This window comes from Kogia breviceps, chromosome 8, assembly GCF_026419965.1.
Source record: "Kogia breviceps isolate mKogBre1 chromosome 8, mKogBre1 haplotype 1, whole genome shotgun sequence".
NCBI classification, from domain to species: domain Eukaryota; kingdom Metazoa; phylum Chordata; class Mammalia; order Artiodactyla; family Physeteridae; genus Kogia; species Kogia breviceps.
In genome coordinates this window covers 16,752,148-16,777,202 of record NC_081317.1, presented here as the reverse complement: position 1 = coordinate 16,777,202, position 25,055 = coordinate 16,752,148, and the positions used below count along the sequence as shown (strand labels likewise).

Here is a 25,055-nt window from a genome sequence, read left to right as displayed (position 1 = left end):
AATAAACACGGACAGATAGCCAAGTACAGTTTAGATCGGTTGGGCAGGGAGGGATTCTGTGGGGTCTGGCAAGTAAGACAGAAGCAGCATGGGTGGAGGCAGAGGTTGGCAGGGCCCCCCTGGGTCGTGGCCGTCAACCCCAGCTGTGCATTACAGCCCCTAAGTCACCTGGGAAGATAACAAACAAAATACTATTTCACTGTCTGGATATACCACAGTTGATATATCTATCATCTATTGATGGACATCTTGGTTGCTTCTAAGTTCTAGCAGTTTTGAATAAAGCTGCTATAAACATTCACAGTCAGGGTTTTACATGGACGTAAGTTTTCAACTCATCTGAATAAATACCAAGGAATGCAATTGCTGGATCCTATGTAAAAGCATGTTTAGTTTTGTAAGAAACTGCTGAACTGTCTAACTCCCAGTTATACTGCTTTAATTAGTCTAGGGTAGATTCCAGGCCCTGGCATTTTTAAAAGCTTCCCATGCATTCCAATGTGCAGCTACGGTTGGAGATCATGTCGGCCTTGGTTGGGGGCTATGTATTTCATTATAAGACACTGAGAAGTCATTATGAATTTAAGCAGAGAAGAGGTGTGATCTGGTGCACACATTTACGAAGTCCTTCTGGTCGCGTTTGAGAATGCACTGGGAAGGGCTGGGAGGGGAGTAACAGGAGTGAATCTGAGAGACCAGTTAGGAGTCTACTGAATTACAGGTCAGAGATGAAAGGAACTTGTACCAGGATAAAGACAGAAAGAAATGGATGCATTCAAAACAAATGTTGGGGGGGAAACTAATAAGCTGTGGTTACAGGTTAAATATCGAAATGGGAGGAAACAAAGAGAAATGCAAGGATTGTAAAAAGATACTTCCACTCCTGCTCCAGAAGCAAATTTAAGTTTACCCTATGGATAGACACATAAGATCACTATTTTATTTTCTGTCTTCTCTCTTTCCCTCCACCTCTTCTTCCTCTTCCTGTCCTTCTTCTTCACCATTTTCTTTATTTTGTTCTTTTGTTTGCTTTGTATTTTTGGAACGAGAAATCCAGTCCAACTGCTGTGTTGGGTCTTCGTTTCTGTGCGAGGGCTTTCTCTAGTTGGGGCAAGCGGGGGCCACTCTTCATCGCGGTGCGCAGGCCTCTCACTATCGCGGCCTCTCTTGCTGCGGAGCACAGGCTCCGGACGCGCAGGCTCAGTAATTGTGGCTCACGGGCCCAGCTGCTCCACGGCATGCGGGATCCTCCCAGACCGGGGCACGAACCCGTGTCCCCCGCATCGGCAGGCGGACTCTCAACCGGTGCGCCACCAGGGAAGCCCCCAACTGCTATTTTAAAGTTAAGAAACTCTTGCAAGTTTCATAATTGAGCATATGCCCTTAAGGTCAATCTCCAAAGGGCACATGATATTTGGGGGATAAGGTAACCTGGTTCAGATGACTTTTGTTGTCAGTAACAGCCAAGGGTTGAAATTTCAGAAGAAATGATCTCTTAAGAAGGTTTATCATTCTTGCAACTTTTCTTCTGAAACTCTCCAGCAGATGTTTCTAATGCCTTGAGGGAAAGGAGAGCTGATGAATAGTGCTAGAGCAGCAGAGGGGTTGAGAAAAAGGAGCCCACCAGAGTTGCAGAAAAAGAGCTTTGAATATTTAGCAGAACAGAAATTTTAAGACACTCAGATGCTTTGTACCAGATGCTCTCAAAAACCCACCTCACACTGAAAATCAAGGTCACAGTCAAATGTGTCCAATATGGACCAAATGGTCATCGAGGCCTCTAAACTCATTCAGGACATTTGGAATCACATTTGACAACAGGGCCAGGCAAGGAGGCAGCCCCGTGAGGAGGAGGGAGGCCCTGACACTAGAAGCAAGGTAGACCTGCACCCTGCAATACCCCCCACACCTCTAGTCTCCTTCACTCCAAATACCATTCTGGGCCAGAGGTGAAGACCAGAGGTAGCCAGTCCTGAGCTGTGCAGGGCTCCATGTTGGTCAACAAGGGGCTTGATCAGGGTAGGCAGACAGGAGTGACTCGTGCTCAGGAATTCTTAAGAGAACTCAAGGCTGTGGGGAGCAGACAGAAAGGTTAAGAGAGGCATGGAGATACAAGGAGGAAGACACACACACACACACACACACACACAGCAAGGTAGGGAGAAAAAAGGAAAGAGACATTAAGAGTAGTAAAGAGAAAAAAGGAGAGAAAGACAAAGAAGAGAGAAGAGAAGAGGTTAAAGAGAGAAAAGAGAAAGTGGACATGAAGAGAAACTTAGGAGGAAAAGAGAAGGAAAAAGGATGGGGCAGGAGAAAAAAGAGGAGAGACCCTTGTATCCCATTCTCATCCCATCAGTCACAGGGCAGAGTTTTCAGGAATTCTCTCTCCAAGAAACACTCATAAATCTTCCATGAAGCAACAATGGAAGCGCAAACCTGTGCACTGTGTCAGACAGGTCTGTCCACACCTGTCTCCCAGGAAATGAGAACTCCTGGGACTGCTCTTTCTAACTCCCATCTATGGGATGCACATGCTCTGGGAAGGGAGGGAGGGGATTAAGATGGGGAGAAAAGGCATGGCTGAGAAATGACCCATCAAGGACCTGGAATTCCTACCAGTAAGTGTCATTAATGGATTAACCTAAGACATCCCAGACTATAAGATGTATCAGGCTTTGAAAAGGAAAGCCTACAAAGCAATATTTTTATTAACAAACCTTGGTGTGCTTAAGTAAATTTCTGTGAATTTCTTTCTTTAAAACTGAATCTCGGGACTTCTCTGGTGGCGCAGTGGTTAAGAATCCTGCCAATGCAGGGGACGTGGGTTCGAGCCCTGGTCCAGGAAGATCCCACATGCTGCGGAGCAACTAAGCCCATGCACCACAACTGCTGAACCTGCGCTCTAGAGCCCGCGAGCCACAACTACTGAGCCTGCGAGCCACAACTACTGAAGCCCGCACGACTAGAGCCCATGCTCCGCAACAAGAGAAGCCACCGCAATGAGAAGCCCGCGCACCACAACGAAGAGTAGTCCCTGCTCACCACAACTAGAGAAAGCCCGCATACAGCAATGAAGACCCAACACAGCCAATTAATTAATTAATTAATTAATCTTTTTTAAAAAACCTGAATCTCTTTGGGGCTAGTGCTTCCACAGTCTTGCCCGAATGTCAGTTCTACCAACATTTACTGACACTCATTCAATAACAGGCCCTGTACTAGGAACAGGGTACAGAAAAGACAAGACTCCATGCCTGCCCTCAAAGATCTCATAAGCAGTTCTGTCCAACAGAATTTTCTGCAATGGTGGACATGTTCTATATCTGTGCTATTCAATAGGGTAGCCACTACCCACATGCCGCTATTATCAATACTTAAATGCAAACTAATCACCATTAGGTAAAATTTAAAATTGAGTCCTTCAGCCACATTTCAAGTGCTTAGCAGCCACATGTGGCTAGTGACTTCAGTACTGTACTATGGCAGGTAGAGGATAAGACATGGACATAAACATTTCATTATAAGTGAGGTGGCCTAAGAGATACAAAAAAATGTTTCTGAATAAAGTTATTCAATCTGAATTAGGGGAGAAGGAAAGAGGAGGAAAGAATAAGGATGGAAGTTCCCATAAAGAAAGCAGTTTAAGAAGGGTAGATAGTGTTCCACCAACAGAAATAGAGGAGAAGCAGGGCATCCATGGTAGAGGACCAGCCTGAGTCAAGTCATTGAAATGTGACTTTAGTAGAGCTTGTTTTCTGAGGGCAATAAAATAAAAAAAAAAAAAGCAGTTTATCTGAAGTGTAGGCAGAGGAATGGTGAGAGAGAAGGATAATTAAGATGGGTTTGGTCCTTAGGTGGAGAGCTCAGATGCCAAGGAGTTTGCTGTTAATCCTGTAAGCAGTAGGGAGCCACTGAGGATTCTAAGTGAGGGGGAAATGACCTTCGGGAATGAGCCTTCAGGCAGCATATGAAGTATCTACTCAAAGGAAGAAACTGAAGCAGTATTGCAAGAGACTGGGAAAGAGATGATGTGACATGAAGAAGGTGGGGAATGAGGGAGGAGTAGCTGCTATTGGATTACAAGAGAGAGGGTTGTACGGAAGCCTTATTTTGCCCCAAATAAGAATGACATCTAGGGACTTCCCTGGTGGCGCAGTGGTTAAGAATCAGCCTGCCAATGCAGGGGACACAGGTTCGAGCCCTGCTCTGGGAAGATCCCACATGCTGCGGAGCAACTAAGCCCGTGAGCCACAACTACTGAAGCCCATGTGCCACAACTCTGAAGCCCGTGCGCCTAGAACCTATGCTCCACAACAAGAGAAGCCACCCAATGAGAAGCCCGCGCACTACAACGAAGAGTAGACCCCGCTCACCGCAACTAGAGAAAAGCCAGTGTGCAGCAACAAAGACTCAACACAGCCAAAAATTTTAAAAATAAATAAATAGGGCTTCCCTGGTGGCGCAGTGGTTGAGGGTCCGCCTGCCTATGCAGGGGACACGGGTTCGTGCCCCGGTCCGGGAAGATCCCACGTGCCGCGGAGTGGCTGGGCCCGTGAGCCATGGCTGCTGCGCCTGCGCGTCCGGAGCCTGTGCTCCGCGCAGCGGGAGGGGCCACAACAGTGAGAGGCCCGCGTACCACAAAAAAAAAAAAAAAAAAAAAGAAATAAGAAATAAATAAAATTTTTTTTAAAAAAAGAATGACTTCTAAAAGTCTGATTATAATTCTTGAAGGCAGTTCCCTGAAGTCATGTCCTGAGCCAAAGTCTTCGCAGAGGAAGAATCATCCAAGAAAGGTGAGCGTTTTAACAATGATTTGCCAGCCCATTAACCGATACTGCAGGAGCCCTTCCCCCAGCGTCATCCCCACCGTGTCCCCTCATAAGCCACTACGGGCATATCATCCAACGAGAACTGGGTGGAAAAAAGGAAGCAAAGAGCAAAATGAGATGGAGAAGGTACTTTAAAAAACATGTGCTAGGAAAGTCAAAACAAATTCCCAGCCATTCCTGCTGGAGGAGATTTTATGGGGCAAGACATCCCCAAAATGGGTTTTTACACTTAATTATACTGTGCACCTCATAAAGCATGGAACCTCCTGGCAGCCTGCACACACACACACTGCCCTCTCTTTACCTGACCAACCCTCCCCAGCAGGTAGGCACGCTGGGAGGCCCAGGGCCATGCAGGCAGCCCAGGGGAGGTGAAGGGACTGGGGTCTGCATTCAGAAGCAGCCCCAGCCCCTTGACGTTAGTAAGGTACTGGCTTCCTCTGGCCCTGGGTCTCCCTCTGTGCAATGAGAGGGCTGGTCTGGATAGGCCTGAGGGCCCTGAGAGTTCTACATCTGGATGGCCTGAAATGTTGGCTCAGGGATGGACAGAGTTACAAAGATCCCCTGTAAAGCTGCGCCTTTATAGAAAGATCTGGGGTGAGGACAAAGAGGACTTGGAGTGGAATTCCTGTTCTCATTCCCTCCTGAAGTGAAGGAAAGATAAGGTGTGGTCCTAGGTGGAAAAAAATAGTTGATAAAAGCTAATTATTTTTAAAGATATTGCAAAACTACCCTGGAGCAAAGGGGTATTTGGCACGGCGTGCAGGAAGTTGACCTGATCTGGGAATTGAACGGCGGCTCCATCTCGCTCTGCATCCCATGCTAGGTCACTTCAGTATTTGAACCACGGTTTCCTCATCTGTAAAACAGGGCAGGTGTTGGGGTGCCTCCTTTAAGAGGCCACCCGAAAGGAAGGGGCTTTCGTGACAACTGCTGGGGAGTCCCAGGAGGGGCCATGAACTCCAAGAGTCTAATTGATCTGAGTTCCTGACACAGGTCTGGGATTCAGTTTTCCCATCTTGAAAAAAAAAAAAAAAAAGGTTTCTAGTTTTACTGAGATACAACTGACACATAACACTGTGTAAGTTTAAGCTATACAATGCGTTGATTTGATACAACTATATACTGCAAAATGATTACCACCAGAGTACTTGCTAACACCTTCATCTCACCACAGAACTACCATTTTGTTTTTGTTGTGAGAACATGTAAGAGCTACTCTCTTAGCAACTTTCAAGAACATAATACAGTATTGTGAACTGTGGCCACCATGCTGTATATTAGATCCCTAGAATGTATTCATCTTATAACTGGAAATTTGTACTCTTCGATCAACATCTCCCCATTTCCCCCACCCCCTAGTAACCACCATGCTAGTCTCTGTTTCTATGAGTTTAGCGTTTTTTAGATTCCACATATCAGTGATATCATACACTATCTGTCTTTTTCTGTCTGACTTATTTCACTTAGCAATGCCCTGGAGGTCCATCCAACATTGTTGCAAATGGAAGGATTTCCTTCTTTCTTATGGCTGAATAATATTCTATTGTATGTATAAACCACATCTTCTTTATCCATTCATCCTGAGGTGGACGCTTAGGTTGCTTTCATATCTCAGCTATTGTAAATAATGCTGGAATCAACATAGGAGTGCATATACCTTTTCGAATTACTGTTTTTCATTTTCTTCAGATAAATAGACAAAAGTGAAATTGCTGGATCATATATGGTAGTTCTATTTTTTAAATTTTTTGAGGAACTTCCATGCCGCTTTCCATAGTGGCTGCAAAGATTTACATCCCCCCCCAAAAGTGCAAGTGGGTCCCCTTTTCTTCTTCTTTAAATAAGGGTTTTGGGCAAAATGCTATCTAATGGCTCAACCAGTAAAATTTCTGTGACATTAATGCCTCTGTCAACCTGAAACGTATAAATTTCAAAAGCTTTCAGTGGGCTTCCCTGGTGGCACAGCGGTTAAGAATCCGCCTGCCAGGGCTTCCCTGGTGGCACAGTGGTTGAGAGCCCGCCTGCCGATGCAGGGGACACAGGTTCATGACCCAGTCCGGGAAGATCCCACAGGCCGCGGATCGGCTGGGCCCGTGAGCCATGGCCGCTGAGCCTGCACGTCTGGAGCCTGTGCTCCGCAACAAGAGAGGCCACAACAGTGAGAGGCCCGCGTAACGCCAAAAAGAAAAAAAAGAAAAAAAAAAAAAAGAATCCGCCTGCCAGTGCAGGGGACACAGGTTTGAGCCCTGGTCCGGGAAGATCCCACATGCCGCAGAGCAACTAAGCCCGTGCGCCACAACTACTGAGCCTGCGTTCTAGAGCCCGTGAGCCGCGACTACTGAGGCCCGCACGGCTAGGGCCCGTGCTCTGCAACAAGAGAAGCCACCACAATGAGAAGCCTGCGCACCACGATGAAGAGTAGCTCCCGCTCGCCGCAACTAGAGAAAGCCCGCGCACAGCAACAAAGACCCAACTCAGTCAAAAATTAATTAATTAATAATTTTTTTAAAAAAAGCTTTCAGCTAGCTTTCTCTGCACTGACCGCCAGCTGCATTTTTACAGAGCCAGTTTCCCAAACCTATTTATGCCCGTTGTGCTTCTCATAACTCTAAAATTTAATGAAATGTTGTGCAGATTAAAAATTTATGAGCATCAAAAGAAAGTGGCTTCTAGGAGGACTGAGCTGATCTTACGATAAAAATAAAGTCACTTAAATATTGCTATTGAGTTAGATCAGGTGTGACAACTATAAAAATTTAGAAAGGAATCATAAAACTCTAGAAGAATTACTTGGCAAGCATCTTTAAGTTCTCAGTCCCTTTTAATGAGACCAACATTGGAGATCATATTCGGAACATTGTGAACATGGCTTATACAAGAAAGATGACATGGAACTCCAATCAGTTGACCCAGACGCGAAGAAGAGGCCCTGGGCCTACATCAAATCACTGGCAAAAGGATACACATTTACGAATTTTAAGTTAAAAGGAAACGTTTAATGTGCATTATTATTTTCTTATGATTCCTTGCTTTAATAGACTTTTTCTATTAACTGACCGGCTGCCAATCTACATGGCTTCATAAACGAGGGCTTCTAAAGGAAGCAACTCAACCTAAGCCCAGGTAACCCTCTCCTGAATAGTCTGTCTCCCCACTCAAGTGAGAAAATAATTTAAGGAAGAAAAGAAGAACTGCTTTACCCATCATGTCAAATACTGTGCCAGAAAGAAACAGACACCCAACCCAGCCTCGTGATAATTGTTTCCTTTCTGGCTCCTTCCCTGCTGGCTTCAGTTTCTTCTTTTAGTTCTGCAGACAGAAGAATCATTATCCTATTCTCTATCTCTCATATATATCTTTATGTATGTACACACATACATGTATATATATGTGTGTGTGTATATACATACATGCATACATTCGTATATATACATATATAAACACACATTATATATGTATGTGTGTGTGTGTGTGTGTGTGTGTGTGTGTGTGCATATACACATTCACATAGGGTGAGTCAAGAAGAGGACTCCCTGCCTGTGGTCTGGAAGGAATCTGCAAGTATGCAAGTAGATTCTGGGACCTGGAGCTGCCTTAATACTGGAGTGTCTCTTTAGCTGAAGCCCAGAGCGACTCATCCTCCCCAGATCTATCATGGAACCCAGTTTGAAAAACCAATGCCCTAACAAAAGATGGTTTCATTAATATCCCTGAGCTGCTTGCAAGAAACTTGCCGGATGACCTTGGACAAGTCACTTCCTCTCTGTCGCATCACCAAAGTCAGGCACATACTTATTCTACATTTCACTAGGCTCCCGGCAAGCTCTTCATCACGATCACTTCTGGGGAATGAGATTGGGCGGGGGAGAGACTTTCACTTTTTCCCGTATAATATTCCTGAATTGTCTGAACTTGTTACTACAACAAGCTTGCATTCCTTTTGTTGAAACCTAAAATTAAGGTTAAAAATTTACTAAGTAGGTATGCACTCATTGCTGGAGTTACAGATATTAAAGAGACATGATGTTTAACTCAGGAAGCTTACAAGACTAGCAAGAGAGACAGACAATTAAACAATCACAATATTTTCATGAAAACACGGACTGCAGTGAATATACAAAGTGCTTGCGAGATAACTGTTCTCGGGGGAGCCAGGAGAGGCATCCTGGAAGCAGCAAAGGCACATTCAAGCTGGATCTTAAAATACGGGTAGGAGTTATGAGGCAGGAAAGATATTGTTTAAATGTATCTGTTAAAGGAAATCTCACAATTAAGTGGGCAAAAAACCTTAAATTTAAAATTTAAATGAATATCTTTATCTCAGCAGTTGGGTTAAAGCCATGTTTCCCAAAGTGTGGTATGAGAGATTAGTTTAGACGGCACGTGGACACTACGCTAACTTTTACAGGCTACCTTCCATTTATAGCAAGTTATTCTGGTGTTCCATTTGTGAGAGTGATACAAAGATTCCTTTTAAAAAATAAATACAGCTAAGCCCATTTACCATGTGACCTTGTGCAACTGACTTGATCTCTTTGAATGGCCACATCTTCATCAGTAATATGGAGATGCTAAAAATACCCATGAAAGGGAGTTTTTTTTTTTTTTAATCAAAAAGTTCAAGTGTTATTATCCCAATAGTTTGTGAACTCCCTGCATTTCTGTGCCCCCAAGGGACTCAGCACAATGTCTGGGATGGAAGAACGACTGAATAATGACTGAAGGGGCTTAGCTCCAAGCAAGGGGAACTTAAGGTGAACCACAGGTTGTGGGTGAACTGGTTGAGTCTAGGGAACGTGAACAGAATTCAACATCCATGCAAACCCCAGTTGATCCTAGTGACTGATGAGGCATCTGAAGCTGTGATTAAGTTGATTAGCAATGTCTGATCACACACATTTTCCCTTTATTCATTCCTTCATTCAACTAATGGTTACTGAGTGCCTACTATGTGACAGGCACAGCTCTAGACCCCTGCGATTCCAGTAGCGGACAGGACTGGAAGGTTCCTCCTCTCTCATGGAGTATCTTATGTGGTCCAATCTTCCCCATCTACCTGAAGGAGAGATGGCTCTGACGGTATTCACTTAATCTTATCTGAGGCCCAAAGAGGAACCGTCATTTATTTGAGGCCACAGCAAGTAGAAGGCAGAAACAGGTCTAGAGCCCAAAGCATTTGCCTCTCAGTCTAGCACAGTTTGGTATTTAGCAGGCTTGCAAAACCTGCTTGGCTTTCCAAGATCCTCGGCTGCCCCCTCTCAGCCACCAGCCTTCCCACCTGTTGAAGGGTTGCCTTCTCTTCCCCAGCTGGGAGCAGGGGAGCAGGTGAACTGGGGCCATTCCCTGGAGGGTTCTGCAGTTTGGAGATGATTTACAGGCCAGGAGACTAAAGTGGAGAAAGCAAAGAAGGGAGGGAGGGAGGGAGGGAGGGAGGGACGGTAGGAGTCCTGCTATTGGCAGACCGGTAATTGGTTACTTTGGGAGGTCAGCTTCTTCCAGTCTCCCTCCCTGGGGAAGGCTAGAGAGAAAGTAATTGAAGAAGGTTCCTGAACAAATTAGTGTGAGACTGGGCTTAAAAATTTGAGTTGCACCTGGGTTCAGAGCTGAGGGTTTGATCTTCAGACGCCCAGAAAGGATGCAGAGATGGAGGAAGGAAGGGAGGGAGTCGACTTTATCCTGCTGCAGCAGAGCTTCCAGCCTCAGAAGCTCCTAAAGGGAATCCTTCTTTCCCTCCTGGGCTCCTGCTGAGCTGAGGGGGCTGAGAAGAACCTCAAATATCACTTATTTTAATCTCATCACATGAGAAATGGTAGGAAGCCCAGAAAGTGGAAGGGACTTGACCACAGACACCAGCAGAACTGGGACCAAACCCCAGGACCCCTGGCTCCTAATTCCAGCCACCAGATGACCCTGCCCCCTGGCTCCATGAGGTCTTTACTCACTGGCCTTCCTGTGAATTGCCCGAAACATGCTGCAACTGCAAATAAAGTGGGGAGAGGATGTGTCCTAGGGATTAAAGTATAGGTCTGTTTATCTTTGTTTATTTAACAGACACCTAGATGGCATTTGCTGAGTGGTGGGCACTGGTCTACACGCTCTATGAACTTTAGCTCTTAGAATCCTGATAGCGATCTCCTGATAAGCAACAGAACCACCCAATGAGGCGGCTACCTGGTAAGATGGTGTTCACAAACTACCACCCCTACCGCTGCCCACGTATCATTTATTTGGTCAGGAAACATCTACTCAGCACCTACTATGTGCTATGTAATGCATTATATAGTTGAGAAGAGCCCCCAAAATGAACAAGACACATTCCCTACCATCAAGGAGCTGTCAGACAAAGTTTTTGGGTTTTTTTTTTTTTTTAAATAAACAGGATAGAAAGCTATGAGGGGGACAGTGTACCAGGGAAGGCTTTGGTCAGGGAAGACTTCTTGGAGGAGGTGGCTTGAGTTCTATGAGAAAAGGAAATAGGAACCCAGAAAAGAAGGCAACATTTTTTAAAGTTTCTAGACTGTGAAAAGGAATTAAGATGTTTCTTAAGAGCAATGAGAAACATTTAAAGGCTTTAAACAAGAGAGTGGCAAGATCCAATTTGCTTTTTGAAAACGATCACTCCGGGTACTGTATACAGCAGGGCTGGCAAACTTGTTCTGTAAAGGAACAATTAGGAAACATATTAAGCTTGGTGGGCCAGATACTCATTGTTGCTACTACTCAACTCCGCCGTTGTAAAGCAAAAGCAACCACAGACAATACATACGCAAGGGTATGAGTGTGACTGTGTTCCAATAAATCTTTTTTATTTATGGACACTGATATTTGAATTTCATATAATTGTCGCATATCACGAAATGTTATTCTTCTTTTGATCTTTTCAAGTATTTAAACAAGTAAATAGACTTACAGGCCACACAAAAGCAGGCAGCAAGCTGGATTTGGCCCATGTGCTATATATCAAAAAAATATAAAGAAAGGATAAGGAGGATGGAGAGGCAGCAGGAATCCCAGTTAGGAGCCTGAGGTAATAGCCCAAGTGAGCTTGGACAAAGGTGATGGCGGTAGGACATCATGAGAAGTGAAGAATTTTGACAGTCATTTTAGAAGTAAAACCAACAAGGTTGGTTGATTGAAAGAATGAGAGGGGCAAAGGAAGGGAGATAGCAAACATGATTCCTTTGCTTGAATGGTAGTCTGGTTTCCTGAGATGGAAGGGATGTGGGGAGAGCAGGTGTGGGGGACAAATTACAAACTGATAATATGATTCCTGACAGCAGAGAGAGAAACAGGGTCCCTGCAGGTTGCCAGATAAAATACTGGCTGTCCAGCTAAATTTGCCTTTCTGATAATCAGAGAGTCATTTTTAGCATAACTACATCCCAAATATTGCATGGGACATATGGGACGTAGTTATACTAAGCAAGTATTCATTATCTGAAATTCAACTGGGCATCCGGCATTTTATTTTTTTGCATTTATTTTTTGTTCACAAAATATGCCAATCCTACTAGGCGGGTAGCCTTGGAGAAAGGAAGGTTCCTCAGAAGAGGTAATAGCTGAGCTAAGGCTAGGAGAAGGCCAGGTGAATGAGAGGCCAGAAAAGCATTATAAGCAGAGAAAACAGCATTTCTATTCAGGAGTCAGGTAGGGGGAATAGGCCTGGTTCCCCCCCCAGAAATCTTCCAGCCATCAGTGAAGCTAGAGCCCCAAGTGCCACGGGGACTGTCAGGAGGTGAGGCCGAAGAGATACCCAGGGACCACTGCACCCAGGGTGTCCAGGGACACACCAAGGATTTGGTACACTTCTTAAAGTACAGATTCCCAGGCCCCTCCCAGGTGCTTCCACTGATCTGGAAGGAAAACCTGGCTTCGAAGGTGACTCTGAGGGGTCGCTAACTTTGGGAAAAACTGGGCTAAATAATCTGGGACCTTTCCCAGTGACAAATCCCAGGAGCCTAGGAAGTTGCTACCAGCTGTGAAGTCTTGGAAAGAGTAACCCAGGTAATCAGAGCAAAGGCAGCAGAGAACAAGCCTGCAGCCTCCCAAGGGGACTCCTGAGAAGGGGGTTCTGTCCTTTTGGATGGAAGTAGGTGGTCCAGAATGTTTGTCCAAGGACCCACCCAGCTCTCCAAGAGTCCCTAGGCATCTGGTACCTGGTTGTCATTGGAGTTCTCAGCTCCTGCAAGGAGACAGACGTCTCCATGTCTCTCCTTGCCGCCCTGCCTCCTTCCCTCCTCAGCCCACAGCCACCACAGAAATGATTCCCCCACACGCAGCTACGACTGTGACTGGAAATCTCTTTACTGCTGATTCTGCTAATGGAAATGTTCCTTCCCTTTGCGGCTGCCTGCAAAGCCACTCGTGACTTCACCGGGTGCCTGAGAGCAAGGCTTTGTCAGCTGGCAGCCACCAGAAGGGAGAGGGTTCTGCCCCGACTGCCTCCCCCAAGACCAGCCTGCCTTAGACTCAGCCTCTCCGAGTTTCTCTGGCCAAACTGTCCTCAGACAACCCGGGAGCACCCCCCCACACACACACCGCTTCCCCCTGCTCTTGGAGAGGGAGCAGAGATCAATGGTCAATTTCATCCTTTTTCTCCTCCCTGGTGGGGAGAGAGGGAGGGAGGGCAGAGGTCACAGCCAGCATGCTGGAGTGGAAAGAGAGGGGAGGGAAAGGGAATTTGCATATTCATTAGTTATTCATACCTCCACCTCCTTCCATAACAAGGATTCCAGGTGGCTAAGAGGCACAGAGCGCAAACTGTGCCAGACGCTGTGCTAGGTGCTTTGCACACACTGTCTCCGTAAGGATCGTATAAATTGAGCACAGTGTTGGACACTGACTGCAGCTGAAGATGGAGGGCTCTCCAAAAATAATGATTGCAGCAACCCAGAGAAGGGATTGCTGTGTTACCTTCACTTTCTTCATGGCCACACAGAGGTCTACGGTTAGGAAGCAGTGCAGCGGGATTCCACCCCAGGGCTTTGGGTCTTCAGAGCTGGCACACCCAGTCAGAGGAGCTGGGCTACAGACTGGATTTTGCCATGGCTTAGCTGTGGGACCTTAGGTAAATGAGGGAGTTGGGCTGGATCTCAAAGGCATTCTTTTACCCAGTTCTAATATTCTAGGAGAACTATACACTATTTATTAGGACTTTTATAGCATTATCATATATATATAAATATTATATATAATTATATATATAATATAGCATTATCATATATATAGCATTATCATACATATAGCATTATCATATATATATGATAATAGCATTATAGCATTATCATATATAAATTTATAGCATTATCATATACATAGCATTATCATATATATAGCATTATAGCATTATCATATATATATAAATATTATATATTATTATATATATATCCCATATGTATAGATAACGTAATATAAATTCCATTTTCAAGGTAGGAGCATAAAAACTGCACAATGCTGCTAAGAAGCACCAGGTGACAGAAGTCAACTTGGGATGAAGGGAAGGAGTGACAAGGAAGTTCACCTAGTCAAACAGGGGCTGCATCTCGGATAACAGATGCTTGACAATTTCTAGAAAAAGAATGTAGAGCTTCTCTAAGTTCCTGGAAGGTCTAGGTAATAGGCTCCCTAGTATAACAGTATGCCCAGCAGAAGGTGGGAATTCCCTAAGCACCGGGAGAAGAAGGAAGTGGAAAGGGAAGAAGAAGGGGAAAGGAGGAAGGAGAGAGGGAAAGAGGAAGAGAGGAAGGAGGGAAGGAGGAAAATCAAGAAGGCATGGCAGCATGGGAATTTGCTTGTCAAGTAGTCCAGGGGTAACGAGTGACACCTAGAGAAGATGAGACAAGGCCCGGTGCTCTCCTGGCAAACGAGCAAGCAGCGACAGGGCCTGGGGAGATGCTGAGTCATTTCCTGGCAGCCCAGAAATGAGGTGTTCAGTCCCTCGGGCCTGTGAGGCTGTCACACCTGAAGTTCCTCTATAAGAAACGTCTGCAACTACTTGGTAATGAGAGGAGGAAGAGATAAAAAGTACAAGAGGTTGTCAAAGAGGTGGAAACTCAAGAGCACTCCTAGTTCTGTGCAGTATGGAAGGCAGAGAGAGCACAGAGTTTGGAACCAGGCACACCTGGGATAGGACCCAGCTCAGCTGTAGGATAGCTGTGTGATCTTGGGTATGTTTCTTAACTCCTCTGAGCTTCCGTGCTCACCTATAACATAGGATGAATCCTATCTGTCTTTCAGCAGTATGGAAAGAAGGAAATGCAATAGCAGATGTGCCAGCACTGCGTCCAGGGCAGAGTAAACGTTCAATGAATGGTTGCTTCTTTCATAGCCTACCCCCATGCCAGAAGGGTGAAGTCCAGCATACCAGCCCACCCCCCACCCCCAGTGGCCTGGACTAAGGTGAGAGGAAGGCACACCCGGCTAGGAGTCAATACATTGGATCTGGTTCCTGCTCCACCACTGACTGGCTATGGTGACCTTGACTTCTCCATCTTGATATAAAAGGGTTTCGTTTAGAAAATGTCCTAAATTCTTACCATTGACAGCAGGTGCTGACCCCAGCACCATGACGGATCATCTCCCCCCAAACATTCAGTGCCTCTCTGCTTGGCACAATGCAAGGGTGCACATCCCTTAGCTGGCTTCCATGCTCCTCAAGAAAAGGTCTTCCCTAAACCTAACTCTTTTTCCTCTAATCGAACTGCTCTCATTGTTCATCCTACAAACACCCCAGAATAATAAGGAGGCAGGAGAAGGTAGAGGCAGTAGCTGTGGAAGCTCAGAAGAGGCAAGGTTTCACGGAAGAGGAGGCATTCCAGCTCAGCCTTAACAGAGGAGTGGAATTTCAACACCTCTCCAGTTCTGCACAGTACGGATTCTGAGATGAGACTTGGCAAACCTAAGTTGCTAGTCATCTAAGATGCCCTGAACACCTAGGATGTGCCGAGCACAGGGTGAATCACTGCAGCCCCAGAGATGAAGGAGGGAGGCTCTCTGCCTGTGGAGCTCTTAGGCCAGGAGCACAAGACAGACAGAGAAACACGCTTAAGTTCTGCCCTCACTCGGCCCCGAGCCACCATCACCTCTCACCTGAACAGACTCCTACAGACCTTCCTCTCCCATCCTTGCTCCCCTACAGAGCAGCCTGAGTAATTCCTTTGAGACAGAAGTCAGTTACCGATACTCTTTTGCTTAACGTCCTGCCTGGCTCTCCGTGGCACTCACAGGAAAAGCCTAAATCCTGTCCTGTCCTGTCCACCCCGCACTCACTCCACTCCAGCCGTGCTGGCCTTCTCACTGGCCCTTGAACACTCCACGTGTGCTCTGGAGTCGGGGCTTTGCTGCAGCCGTTCTCTGCCCGGATTACTCTTCCACATATCTGCTTGGTGATGCCTTCATGGCCTTCAGGTCTTGGTCCAATCCTATAACCTCAATAAGCAATCCTTTGGCCCTATTTAATATTAAAACTGATTTCCTCACCTCAACAATGTTCATTTTCTTTTTGCCCTTTTTATTTTTATAGAATCTATCACCTTCTCACATACCACATAATTTTCTTATCTATTACGTTTATCGTCTTCTCCCCAACACACATAAACATACACACACACACATGCATATATACACGTACTCCTGGATATGCGCTCTCTGCGCACAGGAATCTGTACATTTTGTTCTCCATACATCTTAAGTGGCTGGAGCAGTGCCTAGCATGTTGTAGGCGCTCAGTAGTTCCAAGGGACCAGCCACTCTTACACCAGTCTTTATATCGCCAGTGGGCACCAAGGCCCAGAGTGTCCAACTTTAGTGCCAAGAGGTCAGGAAAGGCTTCAAAGGTAAGTTCACAGTTGAATTCAGCCTTGAAAGGTAAGAAGGAATTTTCCCAGGGCCTTTGGGGCAGAGTTAAAGAACAAGAAAGAAGGGTTCTTAGCATAGGACAGTCTGGGCAGAGTCTGATCATGGACACTGTAGCTCAATAAGGAGCTTGAACTTCATACTAAGAATTATGGGGAGCCAGTGAAGTGCTTTAGGAGAGAATGGCCATGATCAGATTTGGGCTTTTAATGAACTTCCTCTGTCTGCAAGACCAGACGATGGACTAGAGAGGACAAGAGTAGAGGAAGATAACCCAGTGATTTGACAGCTGAAATCGAAATCGTAGTGGAGAGAAGTGTTGACGTCTGACCTTGCCAGGGGCCGTGACAACAGGCATGGAGAAAGGGTTCCTTCTCAGGTGAAAACCCTAATGGTTTACGACATACAACATCCTTGTCAATTTTCGACTCACAGAGGGGCTGCCTGCACGCTCCAGTATGCCAGTAAGGAAGCTAGAAATCTTCCAGTCCTGAACCTTACATTGGGTAGTGACCCCACCCTCTTCCAAACCAAAGAAAAGTCTTCCTGGGGGCTGTTGTCCTAAAGAACTGCAGACGCCAGTGAAGAGCCAGTGAGAGGAGAGCACGGCAAGTCCTGCCAAGCACCGCTGCCTGCCTTCTCTGGGGCCGAGAGGCTGCAAGCTCTGCTGGGAGGAAAGAAAAGCCGGCTCTCTCTCGCTATAGTTAATCTTCTGTTGCCACTAGCTGGTCAGTATGAGAACGTGGGGGAAGTATGAGCCCTGCGAAGAAAGCATCCCCGTGATGCTGCTGCACCTCAAGGTTAAATCTGACTCTTTCTTTCTTTTTCTGGAAAAGAGCAGGCTCTGCTCACCCTCAAGGCAGCTAAGAGTGAAAAGCAAGGAGGCTCGCTCCTCCCCAGCGCAAAACCCACTGGCTCAGGCTCTCAGGAGAGACTGGAGCCAACCAGCTGGATACCTTGGGCAGGAGAACAAATTCAACTTTGCCAGGGATATCTTTCTCCTTAGATTTTTGTTTCTTTTGTTTGTTTGTTTTGCAGGGAGAGGAGGAGAGCCTTGGAGCACCTTATGATGTTCAGCCAAGTTGCAGACCTGAGACACATTTAACCCAGAGCCATGCATTGGCAGTCAGTGTGATGGAAAGAAGCCTGGAGGGGGATTCAAGACCACTGGGTTTAAGTGTGAACAGCTGGTCCTTAGGTAGGTTACTTCCCTTGTCTGGGACCCAGTGTTACCATTTAAATGGAGGGGGTAGATTCAATGTGCTCTGAGAGTCTGTGATGCTGTAAGGTCATCAGAGTTGATGGTCATGGTAACAGCTTTCAAGGCTTTACCCAAAGAAGTCACTGTCACTCTCCATCCTTCTCTCTCCCCAGCACACGTGTTCACACCATCCTATGGCAGCCAACGCCTAGTTTACAGCCAAGCAAGGAGGTAAGAAGCAGGAGGCTTTGCCTGCCAGGGGCCTAGGCAAACCTACTGTTGGACCTGCTGTAAGTTAGTATTGTTGAATGACCTTGCAGCCTGAGGGCCCCATTCAAGATAAGGATCAAGCTGTGGGTCACAAAAGCTTGCAGAGCTGTGCTGTCTTGATGGCTAGTGTTCCTGACCCCCAGAGACAGCGAATCTGGGTGTCCTTGACCAACCTGGGCCCCTCTAACATCTAAAACGAATCCTCCTCTCACCCTGCCCCCATCACCCTCTCAGTAACATAGTATAATGGCCCCTTGGTATCGGCAGGAGATTGATCCCAGGACCCCACCCCTTTCCAAGATCCAAGGATGTACCAGTCCCTTATATAAAATGGCATAGTGCAGTCGGCCCACGGTTGGTTGAATCTGGGGATGTAGAGCCCACGGCTACGTAGGGCTAATTGTACTTTCTGAGGGCAGATAATATATGTCTCTGCCCTAATTATTAAATAGTTCATCGGATCTGAACTGGCAAAGGGGTGGGGATGGAGTAAGGGAAGTGAGTGAAATGGGGGAAAAACTCAGATCAGAGACCACTGAACCGCCGCCCCACCCCCCCTTATTTACAATATCCCAGAAACCTGGACCATCAGAGCAGGACGGGACCTTGGAGTCTGAGTGCTACTGAAATGCTTTAGTGATGAGGGACCTGGAGCCCAAATGAGGAAATGACATTTTTTAAGCTTTGTCTGAAGACATCAAATTCACCCTCTCACCCACCCCGGAATCTCTCCCTCTTACCCATTCTGGAAAAAAAAAATACTGGGATTGATTTTAATGAATATCCTGTGGTCAGAAATCCCTACAGAAAACCCAGCTTATACTATTTGTATCTGTTTTTTTTCTCCCACTTAATAACTGTCATCAACCTTCAGAATCAAGGCAGAAACCAAAAGGGGCAGATAGCCTCAATGCCTCTGGTCCTTTCTCCAAATGCCTGCCAAATAGCTGCGTGGGCCCTGCTTGAGGACTTCCTCCCATGTGGACCCTGTCATCATTAGAGGTCAGAATGCTTGGTTGTTGGACAGCTCCCAGCGACACATCCTCCTGTCGTGTTGTACTCCATCCCCTTAGTATCTGCACCTTTAGGACATTCTTTAGAACCAGACAAAAAAAAAGCACGTGCCGCATTCCCTGTTGACATTCGAAGAAAGCTTCTCCAACCCTTGTGGACTGTCCTCAGGCTAAACTCCCTGCTTCTAGAAACCCTTCTGACCTTGTGCCTGGTCCCTCACTCCTTCTGGGGGCTTTTCTCTTTTGGTGCCCATTTTTGTCTGTATTTTAAGGAATCTTTGCAGACCTGACCAAGTGGGCATTTCAGAGCATCTGTCTTCCACCCAGACCAATCAGCTTCCTGCAAACAGCAGCCTTTCAGGACAGATCTTGAGGACCCTGCCAGATCTGCTCATGCAGATGCATTTAAAAACATACTACTGGATGGTTTTTCTTTCTCCACACACCCTCCCCCAAATATAGAGCACACTCCTCACCTGTGTGGTTTATATGACAAGGTAAATTAGTAATGGATGTTGACAATGAGTGGTTACTCAGTTTTATCTCCTTTCCCCCTTTTGCTGAATCAAGGCTCATGGTAAACAGTCCAGCCTGGTCACTATCAAGCACAGGAAGAAGGATGCCATTTCCCTAGTGGTGGGCCTGAAAGCTAAATCCACAAGCAGACTCTGGAGCTGCCTGGGGGCAGATGAGAACTGGGTGACGTGCGGGTTCACCTCAGAAGCCCTGCACGGACAGTTGCTCCCATTCAAATTCTTTCTTTTCCATCAGTCCTTCCCAACACCCCCCTGTTACCAGCAAAGGAAAGGAGACGGTGAGAAGCAAGAGCAGCTAGTCAGAGTTACGGAGCGGGTCAGGACACTCCAAGTTCATAGAATCTTTGCACCGAAGGATTATTTTAGGGCTCAGCTACCCACTCATATTATAGCACAAAGAACTGAAGATCCGGGGTAAATGACTTGTTCAAGGTCAGGGCGGGCCACAGATGAGCGTCCCAGGTCCTAAGCAACATCAAGTCCCCAAGCTGTACTGGAGCATTCAACTTCTCCTCCAGCCCATCCTCCATGACCTCGCTCAGTTTTTTGTTGTTGTTTTCCTGTCCAGGAAATGTCCCCAGCTTTCTCTAAGTCTAAAGAGGTATCTCCCTCCCTGATGTTACAGGATGTGTCATAACCATCACTCACTGGCGCCACTACATCCCATGCGTCATGGAACTTTGAACTGGCAGGGTCATTGGAGGTCATTTAGCTCATGCCTCGCTCTCACACTCTCCTACTTCAGCACCAGTGTAGCTCAAGTTCCCCTGAGAAAGGTTCTGGCCGTGCTTATGACTGTTATGTCTCCTCCCCAGGACCCTGCACCATGCCCTGCATAAACGTAACCAGCCCCTCAGTGCATATTTGGCTCAAGATGGCTCTTTAGCAATTACCAAGAATGTAGGTGTCTGCTGGGCTGAGATTGCAGTCCAGGTCTGCATTTACTCAAAGTGAGACCTTGGACTAGGCACCTGACCTCGCTAAAGAATGTTTCCTTACCTGTAAAATGGGAATAAATTACAACAGTGCCCACTTCGTATATTTTATGTGAGTAAATAATAAAAGGCAAGAGTAAAGCTCTGAGCACCACACTGAGGGTTCAACAACTGTTTGCTATTCCTTGATCAATTTCAAGGAAATTCACTTTATCAGGACCACTGAGTTAGATTCTAAAGAAGAGGCCCAGACATAGAAACTTGGGGGGTATTTCACCTCTGAGGGAAACTTCCACCTACATAAAGCAGGCTGGAACATGAAGAGAAGATTAGAAACATGAAAAGACCTGAAGAAATGTCTTTTAAGTCTGGGCACTACCAATTATAGAGCCAATAATTCAAACGAGAGGCAGGCAGAATGGAGGGAGGGCAGGCTAGGTATGTCTGTGACTTTGGTGAATAGGGACGGTAGACAGTGTGTGCAAAATAATTCTGAGCTTCCCCAACTGGACTTGGAGTAGAATGGGAACTCTTTGTTCACCGCCCCTTAAACACCAGGGACATTTTACCACCACCAACTCTAGACCCACAACCCAAAGCATAGCCTGAGGGCTTTGGTAGACACTATCACCCCCTAGTGGTGGCTCCACACGCCCCGCTATTGGCAGGATCCAGCATTTACCGACTTTGCATGTGCGTCTGTGGCGCATGCCATCTCCAAATCCCTTGAACTGGTGACCTAGTAGTGAAAGACTCACCCAACTCGCCAGGGACAAACACTAGGGAAGGATGTTTAGAAGGTCGAAGGTGTGAAGATGGGATGATGGGATGGGGCTGCCTGGGGACCCTGAGGGAGATACGGCCATAAATGACTCATAGTACCCACCCCCCACCCTCATTTTCAGCCAGCCTGGCCCTCCCAGAGCTCACTGTGCGCTCTGTGTTTACAAACAGTGGAAGAACAACACAAATAAAAAGCCCACGTCTCCCTACACAGATCCTGCTATACGCGGCCATCTGGCGACTGCCTCGCTAGCCAGATCCCTGGTAGGAGTGCCTCGGGCTGCCAGTCCAGGGCGCTGGGGAAGGAGGAGGAGGAGGAACCTGATTCCCCAAAGGGCTCAGGGCTTCTTAGGAGAACGGCACCTGCCACTCCACAGCAGGCAGTCCCAAGCCACCAAGGCTCAAACTCCTGCGTCAGAGAAGGCGGACGCCTCCAAGCGGGGAGCACCAGGAGACTCTCGTGCTGAAGCACAGGTCTGGGGGATTTGACACTTCCGGCTCCTCACTCAGCTCCTCACTCAGCCTGCCCTGGGCTCCCAGGTACCCATTTCCTCTTGAAAGCCAAAGTTTAAAAACGCAGAGATTGCCAGCTCCAGGAATTCTGGAGCGTCTCCTGTAGCTGGCTGGACCAGGTCCTCCACATCCTAGGGAAACTGGAACGCTCTGGGGTCCTCGCTTCCAAGTCATGCCGTACCCAACGATGTTCCCCCCTTTCCCCCCTCATTGGAACAGCCATTTAGAAGGATCCCCACTCCCTCCCTCTCCGGACATCCGGAGGTAGAGAGATCTCGAGGGTGGAGAGGGAAGGTTGGGATTGGAAGTGGTGAGGGACACCCTCCGTTTCTCTGGAAGGACCCATCCCTGCGGCGGGGTCATAGGAGCTGGCCGTGAGCCCAAGGTTAGCTCCTCGCCCTAAGGAACCCCATCTTCACCCCCATCCCCTTACTTGGAAATGGGCAGCCCAGAAGTGCACGTGGGAATGGCTCTTGGCGTGTATGTGTGTGTCCGCGCACGCGTGTGTATGCTTGAACGTGTGTGGGGCACGCCAGACGCGCTGCCGCGGAAAGTCCCCGGGGGACCTGCAAGGCGCTCTCCCGCCTAGCATCCCACAAAGCTCAGCACGCTCAAGTTACAGCCAGCTGGGGAGAGCCCAGGGGCCAGAACCCCGAGGCACATGCTCAGACCAGGAAAGGGACTGGCACTCCGCTCAAATCTCCAAAGGCGGCCACAGCACGAAAGGGAAGGGGCGGGCGGGCGGGGCGCGCGTCACAAAAATACATCAAAAATATTATGGCGCCCAGGAGAGAGGAGTCTAGTCCATTGATTACTCTTTGGGGCTTCTCGGGCGAGCAAGGAGTTAACCTCAGAGGTTCAAGCCGGGACCCCGAAGGCGCGGACATCGAAGGCCCATCACCCCCGCGGTGCCGGAGCTGAGCCGGATCCCGAGGTGTGGAGTCTGGGGCGAGCCCTCGGCGCCTTCCTGGAGCTGCTGTTGGCCAGACTCCGACAACCAATCGCACCCCGCTCCCCCAAGAGGGGCGGGGGGAGAGAGAGAGAGACCGGCGAGCGCGGGAGAGCTAAGGGGGAACATTTCTGTAAACGCTCTCCGAGATAATTAAGCGATCAATTACCCGGGTGGGAAATCAGCTGCGCCTCCCACAGCTACCTGGAAGGGCCGACTCCTCCGGGATTCGCGCTGGGAACCAGCAGGCAGCAAAGCTGCGGGCGAACTTTCTGATTAACTTTTACGTTTGAGCCCCCACCCCCATCCTTTTCCTTTCCCCTTCCTTTTTCATGCCTTTAAGTTATTATTATCAGCCCAGTGAGTGAGCTGCGAGGACAAACCTGCTCTCCGCCGGGAAGAGGGTAGGAAGGCGAATGCGACCACGGGGGTGGAGGGAGAATCTGAAAGTGGAGGGAGCCCTTGGGTTCCGAACGCCAGTGCTCGGAAATCCCTCAATCCTCCCCAGCCCCATTTCACAGATGGCTAAAACTGAGGCCCAGAGAGGGGAAGCGACTTGGCCAAGGTCACCCAACCCCTCGGGAGGCCGAATTTATGCGGACTGAGGGATTCTACATGGAGCGACTCCGCTCCGATTCTCGAGAAAATCGAACCGGAAGAGCAGAGCCGACGACTCCGAGGCGAGAGCGAGGGGGCGGTGACCGCGGGCGGCCAGTGGCCGTGCCCCAGGAGCAGTGGGCGGCTGGACCCAAACCTGGCTCCCGAGGGGGGACTACCACGGCCCCCAGCTCAAACACACTCAGGCAGTTGGGGTTTCGGCGTCAGCGACGGATCGCGGCAGAGCTCAACGTCTGCACTGAGAGACGGACGGACAGGTCCCCACCGCGGGAGGGTTGGCACGCCCCCGGTCTCCCGCCACACGCCCGTCCAGATACTGCCCCGGACTCATTCCAACCACCTGTACGCCCTCCGGGCCCCTCAGCTGCCCTCACTCAACCCCGCTCGGGGCGGCCCGGGGCGGGAATCCCCAGGGCGCCCCCACCCGTCTGGCTTCACTTGGGGGCTCCCGGTTCCCTGGGACCCCGCGTGTGCCGGCGCCCAGCCTTACCGAGGGTGAAGAAGGGCAGCTCTGTGTTGTCCAGGTCGTCCTGCACCGCGATGCGCCCCGGCAGCTCGTTACGCACAAAGAGCAGGAGGCGCGACTCGGCGGCGGTGCCCGCGGAGCCAGCGGAGCCCGGAGACTCGGCGGCGGCGGCTCCTGCCCCGGTCCCGCTCCCGGCCCCGGCGCGGGTTCCGCTCCAGCCGATGTCGCTCTCCCGCAGAGCAGGCAGCGTGGACACCGTGACTGTCTTGAGCCGGCATGGGCTGTCGGGCTCCCGCGAGGCGGCGGCGGTGGCGCCGGCCAGAAGCGGCGGCGGCAGCAGCAGGAGTAGGAACAGCAGCAGCGGCGGCGGCGCCGGGTGGAAGCCGAGCCTCAGCAGCCCGCGGAGCCCCGAGCTGGGGCCGGGGCCGAGCCGGGCGCCGGCGGCAGCCATGGCGGGAGGGGCTGCGGTGCTGCGAGCGGCGGTGGCGAAGGAGGAGGAAGAGACAGCGGCGGCGGCGGCGGACGCCGAAGCGAACCAGGACGCCGAGGCGAACCAGGACGCCGGAGCTAAGGAGCCGTGGGAGCCGCTCGCTAGCAGCCCCCGGCTCCGGGCTCCGCCTCCCGATCGGCCCTGGCCCGCCCCCCCCCCCGCGCCGCCTCCCCGGGCCCCGCCGCCCGCCCCTTCTCTGGCTCCCCACTCAGGCCCCGAGCGTCTCGGAGGCTCCGCCCAGCCTCGTGCGAATCCCAGTCGCCCCCTCTCCTTTCCCAGGATCCCCCAATCCGCCCTCACAATATTCTTTAGCCACAGCACCCGTCTGCAAATTCCTAAGACTTAGGGACCCCGGGTGCTTCCCCTTATTCCCCTGGGCTCAACCCAGCTCTCCCAGCTTTACCCCACCCTGGCCCAACCCAGAGGCTGCACCTGGAGGCGCGCCTTAGCCCAGCCTTGCTCCAGACCCCGCCTTCTGGGGGGTAGGGGCGCCTGAGGATGGTTAAGACAACTTTGTCTCCCCTCAAGCCCAATAACAAGTCCTGTACCGTTTCCTAGTCCCTGAAATAATTCCTCGTGGCCTTAGAGACCCCTGC

General features: G+C 48.9%; 1 protein-coding gene across 5 annotated transcripts in view; it reads right to left on the bottom strand.

The window, feature by feature from the left end:
• ASTN2 (astrotactin 2) overlaps positions 1–24,584 on the bottom strand; it is a 911,658-nt gene extending 887,074 nt beyond the window's left edge. For 3 of the 5 annotated variants that reach the window (XM_059071227.2, XM_067040875.1, XM_067040874.1), the window contains exon 1: positions 23,994–24,584. In XM_059071227.2, coding sequence (XP_058927210.1) covers positions 23,994–24,420 — 427 coding nt within the window. In that variant the 5' untranslated portion in view covers positions 24,421–24,584. The remainder of the gene's footprint in view (positions 1–23,993) is intronic. The other 2 variants (XM_059071229.2, XM_059071228.2) reach the window with 2 other exon arrangements.
• Positions 24,585–25,055: the final 471 nt, after the last annotated feature.